Source organism: Myotis davidii, unplaced genomic scaffold (genome assembly GCF_000327345.1).
Source record: "Myotis davidii unplaced genomic scaffold, ASM32734v1 scaffold590, whole genome shotgun sequence".
In the NCBI taxonomy this organism is placed as follows: Eukaryota; Metazoa; Chordata; class Mammalia; order Chiroptera; family Vespertilionidae; genus Myotis; species Myotis davidii.
In genome coordinates this window covers 1,127,801-1,143,971 of record NW_006282381.1, presented here as the reverse complement: position 1 = coordinate 1,143,971, position 16,171 = coordinate 1,127,801, and the positions used below count along the sequence as shown (strand labels likewise).

The following is a 16,171-nucleotide window of genomic DNA, read 5'->3' as shown; positions in this document are numbered from 1 at the left end:
GCGGGGGTCGGCAGGGTGGGACAGTCCTGGAAGACTTCCGGGGCCAGGGACACCCTCCAGCACGTCCTATCCCGACCAGATGACACCGTTCCCGAGACCGCTGCAGGGAACAGGCCACGTCAAGGCTGGCCCTTTCCAGGGCCGACCAGGCTCTTCACAAGGCCACACAGGGATGAGTCTACGAGGGGCGATGCTGTGTCCGTGACCTTCAGTTTTCCGTGTGGGTGAACTTTCTCTTCTTGTAGTTCTGAACCAGGCTGGACGCTGTGATCTGAGAAGCCTGCCCCTTCTCCCAGCACTGAAAGTCGTTCAGGCCTCTCTGCCCCATTTGGAATAAGCCCCTCTCCATCTCGTCCAGCCGGGCGACCAGTGCCGAAGTATCTTCATTGTACGCATTCTGGGAGGAGTCCATGATGCGGCGAAAACGTCCAATAAATGTCTGAGGGAGAGGGAGCAAGAGAAACCAGGGCCACTTCTTAAATATATGTATAATTTTATTGATTTGAGAGAGGGGGAGAGAGAGAGACAGACAGACAGACAGACAGACACATCAATGATGAGAGAGAATCATCAACTGGCTGCCTCCTGCACGCCCTGCATTGGGATCGAGCCCATAACCCGGGCATGGTCCCTGACTGGGAATCGAACTGTGACCTCCTGGTTCATAGGTCACTGAGCCATGCTGGCCAAGCCAGATCCAGTTTTATCCTCAAACATTTAAATGGCACAAAAGGGGAGAATCTGGTCTCAGGACTCAGTCAGAAGGAGGTCTGAGTAAGTTATTTCACACTGCCAAGCCTCAATTTCCTTGCCTGTGAAATGGATTGTTGTGAAATCCAACAAAGTAATCCCCACAGAGCATCTAGCAAGTGGCTAGCAAGAGTAAGCTCCTCGAAAAGCATTCCCCATTATTGTTATAGGAACAAAGGCCGCGATAATGTACTGTGGTCACATGCAGACAGGTTTCAACCAGACAAGGTCCCTGATTTAATTGAATGCAGTTTCTATTTTCAGAGAGAGAGAGAGAGAGAGTCATACAGCTCTACCGGTGTCAGTTCCGGGCTCTGAGCCCAAGCCACAAGCCCCACTTCCGTTCTGCAACTGTCTCCCGGCAATCTCACCTTCTCTCTGAGCAACTCCAGTCTACAGCACTTCAGAGCAGAGACGGAGAAAGACAACAGGTAACTCACTTAAGAAAGGCAGCATTCCCATTCAAGAACACGTCCTGGCAACGTTATCAGACAAATGATGTCTGCTTAGAAGAGCTTCATAAGCTCAAACTGTCTACAGTCTGCGCATTGGCTTCTTTTTCTGAGTGGATGGCAATGGCTTTTTGTTTTCTTTTTAACTATCACATAAGAAACAGCACTGGTAAGTGTCAGGCCGAACAACCCCGACGCCCGATACAGGGTGTCAGCACAGCCCAGGTGACAAGTGTGTTCTTATTAAGTGAGAAATGAGGAAGTAAAACAACAGGTAGAAAGGATGATTTCTTCTAGTTTTAACAGAATGAAAAGTCATTACGAAAGTTAAAGTAAGGTTATTCCAGCATAAAGGATGTTATATACATAACACTGTTTTGTCCATGGACAGTGGTAATAGTTACCATATATTAAATGGCTCCACATACGCTCACTATGATTCTATAGTTTTGGCACTATTATTATCTCCTTTTACAGGTCAAGAGTTGATGCCTAAAGAGGTCAAGTAGCTTGGCCAGGTCACGTACGTAGCAAAGCCAGGTCTTAACCCCAGAGCAAGGAAAGGGAACAAATAACCAAATACCAGGTGTATTTCCGACAGGAACCCTCAGACCGGTCCTGGGCTGGGCTGGGGCTGTGTATTTAAGTGCCTGACGCCTGCAATCAACCATCACCTCTTCTTTCCAGGACTTTCTGCTGCTCCCAACTCTTAGCAAGCAAAAATGAATAACAGTAGACAAGTCCTATTTAAGTGTGTGTGTGTGTGTGTGTGTGTGTAGTTGGCAAATGCAGTCTAACTGTTGTCTGGCCTAGAATAATAACACACTAATTGTGTATGTCATAAGTTTCCCTGGGTAAGAGTGATGTCTGGTGGCAGCCAAAGCTGGCTCCTGAGGCATGTGCGGTGCCAGAGGTTTCCAGATCAATTACTTGCCTGGAGGAGAGACTGGGAAATGTCTGTATTCTCTGGGCTGTCAAAATGCAGGAGCTGGGAGCCAAACCCGTAGAAATGGGGCCCCATTTTGTGGAGGTCCACCACGTTGGCATCTGCGCTGAACACAGTCCTCCAACCCTCTCGGTAGATCTTGGGAAGGTCCACAGAGAGGATCCGCCGCTTGTTGTCAAAAAGTCCTTTTGCCAGCCACAAGGGGAGTTCCAGCTTTGAGCCCTGCGTCAGACAGGATTGAAGAACAATGACAAAGTCAAGGTGTGTGTGGCAAAAAGGAAAATGTGCACTGCATGAGCAATATTGCCTGTTCTCTTTGGGACACACTGTATATGAAGTCAGATAGCCCCAGGTTCGAATCCCAGCTCACCGCCTACAGCAGGGCCCTGGCCAAGCTACCAAACGTCTCTGGGCTTCAGTTTCCTTGTATGTAACAATGCCTAGTTACAAGGTTGTTGAAGAATGAAGGCGCTAATAAATGGAAAAGTACAGCCGAAACCGGTTTGGCTCAGTGGATAGAGCGTTGGCCTGCGGACTGAAGGGTCCCGGGTTCGATTCCGGTCAAGGGCATACACCTGGGTTGTGGGCACATCCCCAGTGGGAGATGTGCAGGAGGCAGCTGATCGATGTTTCTCTCTCATCGATGTTTCTAACTCTCTATCCCTCTCCCTTCCTCTCTGAAAAAAAAAAATCAATAAAGTTTAAAAAAAAAAAAGAAAAGTACACTCTCCCCACCCCATCCATGTTGGCACCAAAGCACCCAGTCAGTGGTTGCTGACACCATCATCATGATGCAGGGATGAATCTAGCAATTTGTGGGTCCCAGCCGCATTACACGCTCTCACAGAACCCAACGCTGTAGTTTTCCGTAGGAGCCAAACCTAAGGCATGTTGGTAAGGGAGAGAGGGAAGGGGAAAAACACTGCTGAATTTGTAGTTTCAAAAATGAAATCCGTGTTGGAGGAGGGAGCCTGACGACCTGGGATAAATTTAGTTTCTGTACAAGTGGCCCCAGCTAGGTGAGGAGACCACCGCAGTGCACCGCGACCCGCGGATAAACTGCTTGGCGAGATGACCCCCGTCTGCCCCTAAAACTACAAATCCCAGAGGACAGCGCGCCCACAGGTACGCGTAGCCCCAGGGTCGCAAGGCACACTGGGAATTGTAGTCTTTCCGCGCAGGGCCGAGCCCGGGGGCTTACCTGAGGGATGGTGTTGTCGGTGTCGGCCCCTCCGCTCCGCTCCGGGAAGAAAGCGCCGAGGCGTGGAATGGGAATTTCTGTGCGCACCGGGAGCTTCTCGTGGGACATCAAGATGTCGTCCAAGGAAAGAAAGTTCTCCTCATGGCTCAGCGCACCCGACTCCACCCGGAAATAAGCCTCGGACATGGCGGCGGCGTGAGCTGCTTTGCTTCCTCTTGTGAGATTCGGGAGACCTCAGGGAGTCAGGGGTGCAAAAGCGGAGGCCGGTCAGGATTGTGGGGGTTGAATGGGTCGCTACGGCCGCCGAGCCGGGTGGAAACTGTCTTCCCGCGCACTCTTCTCCCGCGTTCGGGGCGGGCCAGGCAGGAGCAGTTGATCGGGCGGGCCGGCCTAGGCAGGAGCAATCGATAAGGTCTAGTGCGGGGCGGGCCAGGCAGGAGCAATCGATAAGGTCTAGTCCGGGGCGGGGCAGGGCCGGGGCGCTGGGCGAGGGTTCCCTGGAAGTTTTCTCGCCGCGTGTAGCCCATCATTAGCAGAAGCTGGGAATGCCTGTTAAAGCTGCAGGATGCAGTTGCACTAGGTTGCGTTTATGTGGTCCTGTAAGTGCGTATATGAAATGAGAAACACCTTACACGTGTGGGGGCTTAAAGAAAGGCGGCCTGGAGCCCCCATCCCAGGCCTGGCCCGAGCAGACCTACCGACCGGTTTGTCACGGCATCTCTGTGGATCTGGCTGCGTGAAGGAAACGGGCAGCCTCCTGTGTGGCTCTTAATGCAAACCCTTAACGGAGGAAACCTGGTTGGTTCAGCTCCTCGTTGTGAGGCAGACCGCAGGGGTCATAGTTTGCCAGCCTGTAGGCTGGGGACCTGGCAGTACCATCCCTGGCCTGGTGGGGGCGGGGAAGGGGCTGTGGGTGGTGGCAGCATGCTGAGCGATGCGCTGCTGAACTTTTTTCCTACGAAAGGGCATTTTTCTGGGGCTACCAGAACTGTGGGCAAAGGGTTCCTGGGCAGGGAGGTGTGTATTAATGTCTTTACATTTTTTTCTGTTTTGTATACTCTGACATCTCGGAGCCGTGGGGCCTTAAGGATGGACTGTCCCTCCCGGGATGAGCTAATTCGTAGAGTAACAAGCACCTTGCCTGCGAATACGCCTTTCATATTCACACCCACCGATCCAAAGCCCATAGCCCCCACCACTTCCTTTATCCAAGTCTCACACTGGTCCCCTTGCCCTAAATCAAGGTCCCAAGGTCACGTACTGGACAATAGGAGACCACCTTTACCGCCCAGAGTCCACCGACACTATTTAAACCCTGCAATCCTTGGCCTGCTCCCACTTGCCTACTCTGCCTCGTCCACTCCCTCCCCGAGAAACCACTCGAAGGGTTCTGGGCCATGGTCTCCTCTGGGCAACGATGAGCAGTCAAGCTTCCAGGGATGACCACTCATCACCTCCATAAATGAAGGCCTGGGTGTCATCACAACAAGGGGTAGTGGGGAAGCCAGAGCCAAAGTATGGAAAGCCTTGGGTGCTATTATTCTAAGGCGTCTGGGCTGTTCCATAGGAAACGGGAGGAAACGTGTAAAGCTTTTGGACAATTAATAACATAAGTCTGAGCTTTAGGAAGGGAAGTCTGGCAGAGCGGAGAGCGGGGAGAGGAGGTGCAGGGAAGATAGTTGCGAAGCTGTTCCGTGGGCAGCACCTGGCAGCGGATTGGATGTAGGAAGCGGAGGAGAGAGAAGGGTCCAGGGTGACTCACGTGCTTCACCTGGCGGACCAGGCGGGTGAAGGTGTTATTGATAGATGTGCACGGAGCTCAGGAATAGGGGCCGCGCGAGGCAGAAGGTGCGTCCCGTTTGGCATTCGTGGAGTCGAGGAGCTGCTAGGCAGGCAGGTCGGCAGCCCAGTGGAGAAAGCAGCCTGGATGTCAGGAGGCGTCTGTTTAGAGGTAGTTACGTGAGAGTTTCTTCTTTGATCATATTTAAATTAATTCCTTATCCTCACCCGAGGATATGTTTATTGATTTTGAGAGAGAGAGAGACATCAATCAGTTGCCTCCCTCCATGCCCTGACCAGGGACTGAACACACAACCCAGGCGTGTGCCCTGACTGGGAATCGAACCTCTGCCACTTTCGGGTATACAGGACGAGGCTCCAGCCCCCTGAACCACACCAGCCAGGGCTCCCTTATCATATTTTAAATGTGCACTTTGCTGCACTCGCCAATGCAAAAGGAAGCAATCCACAGTCAGAACTGATCATTTCTCTGATAAAATGAGTATATGGTACTAGATACCGTTTGGGATAGAAATCTAAGTTAATTTGCCTAATTGAAGGCAATGCAGGCTGTTTACGGACGAGAGAGAAAGCTGTTTTCTGTGTTGAAGCGGTTAAGATGGATGCTTCATGATCTGTCAATGCCAAAGAAAGGCATATTTTTGTCCTGAGACCAGACTATTGGCTCTGAACTCAAATACCACAGTTATTTTAATACGGAAGGAACAGGCCCGTGTTTCAGATAAAATTAGAGTGCCCTGTTCTCATTGAACGCCGGCTCACTGTGAGGCTAGCAGTCCCTGCTCATATGTTTTCACTCTATTTAATCCGTCCTCTTTTTGAACTAAGAAGTGAAATCAGAAGAAGTGAAATGCATGTGAAAGTTTGAACTGATGACTTAATCAGGGGTGGGGAACCTTTTTTTCTGCCCAGGGCCATTTGGATATTTATAACATCCTTTGCAGGCCATACACCATTATCAACTTAAGAATTAGCCTGCTGTATTTGGTCAAACATTTAATTAACTCACCCCTAATGCCTTGGCAAGGCCAGACCAAATGATTTCGTCGGCCGTGTATGGTCCGAGGGCCGGACGCTCCCTACCCCTGAATGAATGCATTGAGCCCTGACTGGTTTGGCTCAGTGGATAGATCGTCGGGGCCGTGGACTAAAAGGTCCTGGGTTCGATTTGGGTTGAGGGCATGTACCTTGGTTGCAGGCTCGATTCCCAGTAAGGGCATGCAAGAGGCAGCTGATTGATGTTTCTCTCTCATCGATGTTTCTAACTCTCTATCCCTCTCTCTTCCTCTCTGTAAAAAGTCAATAAAAATATATTTAAAAAAATAATAATCACATTGATATATTGACAAAAGCACACATAGCTGATCAAGCATGTGTTTATTTATGCCCTAAATTACAAGCCAGGAACGCTGCTTTTCTCTAAGAAAGTGTGTGTTCCTTAGCATCCAGCCAACTGGTCTACATGCCAGAATTACACTAAACATAATCTCAGTATGCTTAAAATATTCAGAGTGTGTCCAGTATAGTTAAAATATACGGAGTTTCCCTCTTCTGAAAGGCGTCTTAATGGATCCCTGAAAAAAAGAGTATAAAACCCACCATCATCGTTTCAAGGTTGCCAGGTCACAGAACGGCGTGGCACATGCCGATTTCAGACAAGCAGCTTTAAATGTGTGTGTTTTTTTGTTTTGTTTTTTTAATACCAGTGCTTTCCAAACTTCTTCCACCGAGTGAGGAGGCTGTGCACAGTGACAGAAATCCCAGTGAGTTTGTGGGCGAGGACCTAGGGAGGGGATCTTGGGGAAGAAAGTGAAAAAGAAATGTAATGGACTCCATCCTTTCAGGTGCTCGCCTGGTCACAAGTTCTAGGGTTTTCTTTGCCCCTCTCCCCTTACACCAAGCATGTCAAACTCACGGCCCACGGGCTGCATGCCTCGTTCGATTGGCCTGTGCTGGCCTTTGAGTTTGATACGGTTGTCCTGCACTCTGTAACCGGACCATCAGCAAATGTTGGCTCTACGTCATGACTTCTCCAGAAATGGACCAGTTCTCGTCGCTCTGGCCAGGCCACCATGATCTCTTGCCTGTTTTTTTGTAGTAGCTCTCACCTAGTCTTGCCCATGACCTCCATAGTGATCCTTCAACACCCCAGGCTCACTTTTTCGCAGCTTTAAATGTGTGTTTGTTTTGTTTTGTTTTTTTAATACCAGTGCTTTCCAAACTTCTTCCACCGAGTGAGGAGGCTGTGCACAGTGACAGAAATCCCAGTGGGTTTGTGGGCGAGGACCTAGGGAGGGGAGCTTGGGGAAGAAAGTGAAAAAGAAACATAATGGACTCCATCCTTCCAGGTGCTCGCCTGGTCACAAGTTCTAGGGTTTTCTTTGCCCCTCTCCCCTTACACCAAGCATGTCAAACTCACGGCCCACAGGCCGCATGCCTCGTTCCTTTGGCCTGTGCTGGCCTTTGAGTTTGATACGCTTGCCCTGCACTCTTATAACCGACCATCAGCAAATGTTGGCTCTACGTCATGACTTCTCCAGAAATGGACCAGTTCTCGTCGCTCTGGCCCAGGCCACCATGATCTCTTGCCTGTTTTTTTGCAGTAGCTCCTACCTAGTCTTGCCCATGACCTCCATGGTGATCCTTCAACACCCCAGGCTCACTTTTTCTCTATTTTTAAAAATATTTTTTTATTGATTTCAGAGAAGAAGGACGAGGGAGGGAGAGATAGAAACATCCACGATGAGAGAGAGTCATTAATCGGCTGCCTCCTGCATGCCCCACACTGGGGATCGAGCCCACAACCTGGGCATGTGACCTGATTGGGAATCGAACCGTGACCTCCTGGTCCATAGGTCAGTGCTCCACCACGGAGCCATGCTGACCGGAAGCTTCGTCTCTGCATTTGTAAAGTGGAGGAAATAATAGTAGCTCACAGGGTTGTGGTGGGTGGATTAAATGAGCCCACATACCTAGAGCACTTACTCAGGGCCTGGTCCGTGGAAGGGCTTCGCACGTGTCCTTCTCCTCATTGTTACGCATACGTGTCTATTCAGCATCTCGAACAAAACCTGTCACATAGCAGAGTCTCAAGGAACGTTTGTTAAATAACTGTCTTCATTCATGATCATCTAAGCTCGGCTCCCCCCCCTCCCCCCAATTCAAGTTCCTAAATGTACTTTGATAAATTATATGATTCTTCAACGTTTCCTGCTAAGTTCTCCTGTTGGTTCAGATCATTAAAGTTTTTTAATGTTGTCGTTTTTGGAGTGAGTATATTTTTCCCATTTTTTTAAAAAAAATATATTTTATTGATTTTTTTTCAGATCATTAAAGTTTTTTAATGTTGTCGTTTCTGGAGTGAGTATATTTCCCCCCCCCCCCTTTTTTAAGAGAGAGTAGAAGGGAGGGAGAAGGAGGAGAGAGAGAAGAGTGGGAAATATTGATGAGAGAGAGACATTTTGATTGTTGCCTCCCACACGTACCCCGATGCACCCCGACCTGGGGTAGGGATCAGACCTGCAACCCTGGTACGTGCCCTCATTAGAGTAGAAGGGAGGGAGAAGGAGGAGAGAGAGGAGAGGGAAACATTGATGAGAGACATTTTGGTTGTTACCTCCCACACGTACCCCGATGTACCCCGACCTGGGATGGGGATCAGACCTGCAACCCTGGTACGTGCCCTCGTCTGGAATCAAACCCAAGACTCTCCAGTGCCCAGGCAGATGCTCTAACCACTGAGCAATTTTGCCAGGAAGATTTTTGGTTTGTTTGTTTTTTTGTATTTGGAAACGAGAGTATGATGTTTGGAATCTTACGTGAGGTTAATGGAACCAAACCACTGGAGGTCACCGCTCCATACTTTAGCTGTTCCTGTGGCTGAGCTATTTCCCGAGCACTGATCCAAGACGCCTGCAACGAGATCAAAACACTGTGACGGGCAGATGCGACCGGTGTGTGGGCAGCGCCGAGTTTAGATCCTGCCCACGGTCCCCAGCAGCGGCAGCAGCTTGGTAAACCCACCTTATGTAGCCAGGGACGTTCTGTGTTTGTGTGTGCCTGACCCTCCCAAGTTGGCAAAGCAGCAGCCACCCTGTCATTTTGCTAGAGGTTCTGGTTTAACCCAGCATTCCTTTTTCTGTGTTCCCAGCTGCATAAAAAAAAAATAAAATAATACCCTTTCTGCTCATCCCTGTGTGTTCACCTTTTCCTGATCATTTATTACATAATTTAACCCGTGATCTGAGGGCCATCGTCTCAGTCCAAGGGCAGTGGAGTGGTGAGTGAAGTCATTGGTTTGAGGAGACTGGTGGGGGGAGAAGAGTTGTCAGTGAGAGTTCCCCTGCCTGTTAGGGGCTGCGTCCCGGTGCCCAGTGGAGGGAGTAGTCACATGAGGCGATGACAGCTGACAGCTCAGCCCTGGCCGCTGTGGCTCAGTTGGTTGGAGCGTCATTCTGGGCACCACAGGGTCACAGGTTTGATTCCCAGTCAGGGTGTGTATGGGAGGCCACCGATCAATATTTATCTCACATTGATGTTTCTCTCCTTTACCCCCCGCCTCTCTCTCTCTAAAAGCATTAAAATAAAATAAAAACGTATCCTCAGGTGAGGATTAAAAAAGTAAATAAATGTGAAGTTTACATAAACATATATTTTGGTAGTGAAAGCAAAGGTGAGCCCTTATAACCTTCCCTTTATGTCCCGTAAGGATCCGATGGCGCCTTTTAATGGGACAAAGCAGGACTTTTATTGGGAGGGGGGTGAATCCTGGGCACGCGGCAGCAGCAGGCAGCTCTGTGACAAGGCCACCTGCATCTCCTAACGTACAAGTTCAGGGTGGGAGGGGTGTCCCTGCACCCCACGAACTGACAGCGGCACCCCCATTTGCCTACGCTCTGCAGCTGGCTGTATAGACAGCCCTGTGACTTCGCTTTGCGCCACATGGCTCAGTCCCAGGGGAAGTTTCTCTCTTCTGAAATATCATTGCACATAATTTAACACTGCAAGTCACCCCTCAGCCCCAGCCACGTAGGTGTCCTTATGTATTAACATGCTGAGTCGCGGGGGCGCTGAAGGCAGCGAAGGCCCACGCTCCTGGCAGGGACCGGAACGCCCTCCGCCCATTCTGATCCTCATCCTCACGGCAAAGGGCTGAGGAACTGTTAGAAATAGACCCAGTTGCCTGTTTGCAGGGCCTACGGTGATCAATATCCCACCAGCGTTACTGGGTTCTTTTAACTTCTGCTTTTTTCAAATAAATATTTTTTAATTTATTTTAATATCTTTATTGATTTCAGAGAGAGGAAGGGAGAGAGAGAGAGAAGCATCAATGATGACAGAGAATCATTTATCGGTGCCTCCTGTATGCCCTTTACGGGGGATCGAGCCAGAAACCAGGGCATGTGCCCTGACCGGGAATTGAACTGGTGACACCCTCTGGTTCATAGGTCAACACTCAACCATGGAGCCATACCGGCCAGGCTCTCTGACTTTGGTTTTCGTCTGAGCGGTGGTTCAAGGGCGGCCCTCTGTAGAGAAATGGCCCTGGACTCGGCGAGCAGCGAGGTTTGGGGAGTGAGCAGCCACCAGTTGCCCACCTGGCAATGGCCGTGTGCGCCTTGTGATGGATTGTTTAGGGGTTAAAGCCCTTCTGAAGAGAGAGAAGCATCAATGATGACAGAGAATCATTTATCGGTGCCTCCTGTATGCCCTTTACGGGGGATCAAGCCAGAAACCCAGGCATATGCCCTGACCGGGAATCGAACTGGTGACACCCTCTGGTTCATAGGTCAACACTCAACCGTGGAGCCATGCAGGCCGGGTTCTCTGACTTTGATTTTCGTCTGAGCGGTGGTTCAAGGGCAGCCCTCTGTCGAGAAATGGCCCTGGACTCGGCGAGCAACAAGGTTTGGGGAAGTGAGCAGCCACCGGTTGCCCACCTGGCAATGGCCGTGTGTGCCTTGTGATCGATCGTTTAGGGGTTAAAGCCCTTCTGATGGGCGCTGGTGGGCTGAGCCTTTGTGATGTGTTGGTGTTGCTCTGAAAATGTCGTGTCTCTATTCCTAATTTTAGAGCCTGCAGCTGCCCCTGCTGTGTGCTCACAAGTCGGTAGTTTTCCGTTCCTTTTGTTTACTTGGATTCCCTTCATATGTCCAATTACTCGCGAAAACGTCTCACTTGGTCTTCTCCCTTTTTTAACCCCGAGGTTATGTGCGTGTCATATCGTCTCTCGTTTCGTAGTTTGTCATCTCTGTCACTTCACCATTGCTTTTCAAATAATTAAAAGCTCTTCTTCAGACACAAGGTATCACTGTTTGTTTCACCTTCCCACCCTCTGCCTGTGTAACGTACACACTCTTACATCATTTGGTAGACAGGTTTTACCACACCGTGTTCTAGAGGATATGGCGTTCAATGTCTTTCATCTTCAGAATCAGAAAGCTGCTTTTTACTCGTTTCTTAGTTGCCCGTTTATTATTTTTTTTAGGGCCCCATGGATGCTTCTAGAATTCCTTGGAGGTGTTTTTATTTTGCTATTGTAATTCTTTTATGGTCTGGGTTTTGTTTGTTTGTTTTTCAAAATTACCCAGCTGGAGAGGAAGGGGCTAATGGGCTAATGCTTGAAATGTTCCAAAGCAAAAAATTTAAAAAATGTTTTGTGAAAAGGTTATGTCTAATGATCTCCCTGTAATACAGGTAATGCTGATAGTAGAAACATTGCCACTTGCAAATGAAAAATATATTACACTGGTTTTTCTTGGACTCGGCTAGCTTGCAACATCAAGAAGAAAGAAAACATTCATTTTAATCTTCATCTCCAACCTCTAAAATGTGATTGAGTCCTGGCCCGTGTGGCTCAGTTGGTTGAGCGTGAAAAGGCTGTCAGTTCAATGCGGGGTCAGGGCACATGCGCAGGTTGCAGGCCGATCCCCAGTAGGGGGCGTGCAGGAGGCAGCTGACCAGTGTCTCGCACATCGAAGCTTCTCTCTCCTCCCTTCCTCTCTCTCTAAAATCAATTTTTAAAAAACCACATTTTTAAGAAAAAGAGAGAGTTGAAGTGTAACCCACAGCCACTTGATATCCCTGGGCCTTTGTGAAATAGTGGCTTTTGCGGGTGTTTTGCTTGTTTTGACAGCGTACAGAGAGTTTCTATCAAATAAAATCTTACCTTTGAGCTCCGGGCAGGAACAGGCACTCAGGCTAACAAGGACCCTTTCCAGACTCCTGGGTACACGGCCCGCCTGTCCATAGGATGCTGCAAGGGAAACCCAAGAGCAGCTGGAACCCCAAGTCTCAGTGACGCAGGAATCAAGGTCTAAGGCTGTCACCCAGGGCGGAGACCCCACAGACACACTTTCCTGGGGGGCCCGCCAGGCTGGGCAGCCTCTGCTTTGGGAGTTCGTTGAAAGACAGTCCAGGTGCCGAGCCGCCTTGGAAAATGAGGCCAATGAAGAAGCCAGCTGACACCAACGAAGAAAAGAGAAAACGCCGACACCGTAATTTAAGTTCTAACATTGTCAATACGTTAACGAGGGCGGGCAGGGTTTTTTTCTAAAAACAGTGATCAGAAGCCAGGGAAGACACGTTTGCTTTGAGCATTTATTTGCTCTTGCTGTTTGCAAATTCTCTGCCGAGGAGTCTTCAACGTAGAAGCCCTTTTTTACGTTATCATTTGTTTTTTTTGAGTGCCCCCAGCTGGCTGCCCTTGGAGAAACCGTGCATGTAGATTGTCGCAGCAAGATCGCCACCTACCGGCAGAAATGATCGTCGCACACAAACGCCAGGGGGGCATTGGGGCTGGGATGAAACCCAAGTTTTCACCGGCTGGACTTTTTTTTTTTTTTTAATTTTCTTGATGTCAGAGAGGAAGGGAGAGGGCGAGAGAGAGACATCAGTGATGAGAGAGAACCACTGATCGGCTGCCTCTTGCAAGCCCACACTGGGGATTGAGTCCGCAACCCCGGGCATGTGCTCTTGATTGGAATCGAACCTGGGACCCTTCATTCGGCAGGCGCTAACGCTCTATCCACTGAGCCAAACTGGGTATGGCTGTCTCTTAAGTATCTTAATCTATAAGTGTGCAAAAGTGCTAGATTGAGATAACCGGTAATTTTATTTTTATTTTTTTTAAATATATTTTATTGATTTTTTACAGAGAGGAAAGGAGAGAGATAGAGAGCTAGAAACGTCGATGAGAGAGAAACATCGACCAGCTTCCTCCTGCACACTCCCCACTGGGGATGTGCCCGCAACCAAGGTACATGCCCTTGACCGGAATCGAGCCTGGGACCTCTCAGTCCACAGGCCGACGCTCCATCCACTGAGCCAAACCGGTTTCGGCCTTTCCTCATGTTTGAAGGCCAAATAATACTCCATTGTATGTCTGCACCACTCTTTTTTTTTTAAATTCCATTCATCTTGGGGTGGACGCTTGAATTGCTTCTACCTCTTGGCTACTGTGATTAATGCTGCATCGGAGACCCTCACCCGAGCTGGGAGGTCTCCCTAGGTCCAACGTTTGAAGATAAACTCCAGGCCTCCCAGGGCCCTCCTGCCTTAGACATCTTCAGAGCTCATGCCTGCCTTGGACTCTTCTGTCCTCCTCAGGAGGCAGCCAGCTTTCCTTTCTCATGCAGATTGTGTGTACGCTGTGTGGGGCTCCCACCGGGCCCTACGATTTGACAGAGCCTTCGGGAGGCTTGGTTTGGGGCCGCTGAAGACAACTGGGCTGAGGCTCAGTTTTTAAAAATATATATTTTATTGATTTTTTACAGAGAGGAAGGGAGAGGCATAGAGAGTTAGAAACATGGATGAGAGAGAAACATCGATTAGCTGCCTCCTGCACACTCCCCACTGGGGATGTGCCCGCAACCAAGGCACATGCCCCTGACCGGAATCGAACCTGGGACCCCTCAGTCCGCAGGCCGACGCTCTATCCACTGAGCCACACCGGTCTTGGCTGAAATCAATTTTTAAAAAGTATATATATATTTTAAAAGAATTCACTTTATATTAGAAAAAAAGGTTTGAGCCTCCCAGGAAGCCAGGCTGGGAGTATGAGGATGCTGACGGGAACTGGAAAAACCAAACCCACCCCAGCCGCGGGCTGCCTCCGCCCAGTCTGACAAATAGGCAGACGCAGCCGGGTGCTGAGGAGGTGGACAGGCCAGGGCTGTGATCTGACAAGAAAGATGCCCTTCCTGGTCAGCCCCGGGGACAGCCAGGCTTCCAGAAGAGCCCGGCCAAGCTTAGGAAACAGGCCGGCTTTTCATCCTGGCTCCTCCTAAGTCCCCATGTCCAGACGTCTGCCCGCTGGCGCCATGGTAACCGTGAGGCCACAATGGAACATTCTTCCCGAGGTGGTAGAAGGGGATCCCTGTGTCGGGCTCTTGCTGCGTCAGGTCGAGCGAGCTCATTTCTCCTTCAGCTGGAGCAGTTCGCAGAAGAGCTCTGAGAACAACCGGATGACGAGAGACACCGGTGTCGGGAGTGGGACATGTGACTGAGAACGGCGCCCATGGCTTCCTCCGGCTCTTGTGCATCCTTTGAGGCAAAGGGAGGAGGTAAGGCGGGCGGATGGCCAGGACGCTTCGCCTGGGGCTTAAATCTATTTTTATTGATGTCAGAGAGGAAGGGAGAGGGTGAAGGAGAGAGAGAGAGAAACATCAATGATGAGAGAGAATCATTGATCGGCTGCCTTCTGAATGCCCCACACCAGGGATTGAGACTGCAATGCAGGCAGGTGCCCTGACTAGGAATCAAACCGTGACCTCTTGGTTCACAGGTCGACGCTCAACCCCTGAGCTACCCGAGCTGGGCCGCATGGCCTGGGATGCAGACACACCTGAGCTTGGCTTCCAGCCTCCCCACTTGGCAGCCACGTGCCCTTGGGCGGGCTCCTCAATGTCTCCCAGGGTCAGTTTCTGAATCTGTAAAGTGGGGCTAATCCCTGTGTCTATATCACGGGGTTATGGTGCGAGTGAACGCAGCAAAATACCTGGTCGGTGGCTACCATATGTAAAAGCAGGAACTGTCCCTGGTTAAACCCACCATCATGGAACCCAGCCGCGTTCAGTAGGAGGGACAAAACCAGGGCGGACCCACACTGAACCCCTGCCTTTTCCTTTCGGCAGCGTTTTACAGCGACAGCGTTAAGGCAAGGGTTGAATTCCAGGAGCCAAACACCAGCACCTTTCTGAGCCCCGACTGTCTGGGAAGCGGGGACCCTGGCTGGATCGACAGGCGGGGGCGGCCCCCTCTCCTCGGGCCGTCTCCCGGGTCCCAACAGAGTCTCGGTGCCCCGCGCCTGGTCCCTGCTACCGGACGGACCGGGCCACGGGGACAGGACAGGTGTGTCCCTCACGTCCCGAAGCTGTGCCGGAGGGAAGGGAAGGGCAGGGCAGGGGCCGGGCCTCGGACGCTGGGGGAAGGCACTGCTCAGGGAGGAAACGAAACGAGCTCTTGTCCCCACAGCTGCCCGTGGTGTCTGCTGCGGCCGCGCCTGGGGACGGCGGGGATGCTCTTGGTGCTGCTCTGCGCCTCCCACGCTTCGGCTAGTGAGTGCCCGCTCTCCCCGTCACCACAGGGCCCTTCCGTCCGCGGGCTGACGCTCTGTCCACTGAGCCAACTGGCCAGGGCATGGGAGCTTCTCAAAAATGCCCGTGCCCAGGCCCTGTCACCAGGGGTCGGGGAGGGGGCCGGGGGCAGGTGGATGGAGTGTGCAGCCAGGTGGGGGGAGTCCCTGCACCCCACTCTACAGGGGTGGGGAGGAGAGGGCCCCCAGGGACACAGCGACCAGCGAGGGAGGAAGCGGGGCGGCCAGGCAGAGCACGCCTCCCCTCCCTCACTCCCCACCCCCCACCCCCGTGTGGGCACCATCCTCTCTTTCATGGGGAAGGAAACCAACTAGGAAAAGAAGCGGGGCTGGGAGAGTTAATGGTGACCATGGCGAGCCAGACAGAGTGGGCGGCCAGCAGGAGGGGGACCCCCAGTCGGGTGGGGGGGGGGGGCACGCCCGCCCGC

General features: G+C 51.0%; 2 protein-coding genes across 3 annotated transcripts in view; one reads left to right on the top strand and one right to left on the bottom strand.

Moving 5' to 3' along the window:
- Positions 1-6: 6 nt before the first annotated feature.
- On the bottom strand, positions 7-3,745 carry GINS3 (GINS complex subunit 3 (Psf3 homolog)). Its single transcript, XM_006752882.2, has 3 exons — positions 3,350-3,745; positions 2,137-2,370; positions 7-439 (listed from the first exon to the last, which is right to left on the bottom strand). The coding sequence occupies exons 1-3, from the start codon at positions 3,533-3,535 to the stop codon at positions 209-211; spliced, it is 651 nt and encodes a 216-aa protein (XP_006752945.1). The 5' UTR covers positions 3,536-3,745; the 3' UTR covers positions 7-208.
- The window catches only part of PRSS54 (protease, serine 54), a 19,163-nt gene continuing 6,466 nt past the window's right edge, over positions 3,475-16,171 (top strand). Inside the window, exons 1-3 of one of the 2 annotated variants that reach the window (XM_015559010.1) lie at positions 3,475-3,544; positions 15,283-15,499; positions 15,623-15,705. In XM_015559010.1, the coding sequence (XP_015414496.1) occupies positions 15,666-15,705 (40 nt within the window). In that variant the 5' untranslated portion in view covers positions 3,475-3,544; positions 15,283-15,499; positions 15,623-15,665. Of the gene's footprint in view, positions 3,545-14,351; positions 14,713-15,282; positions 15,500-15,622; positions 15,706-16,171 lie in introns of those variants that run through there. The other variant, XM_006752902.2, reaches the window with a different exon arrangement.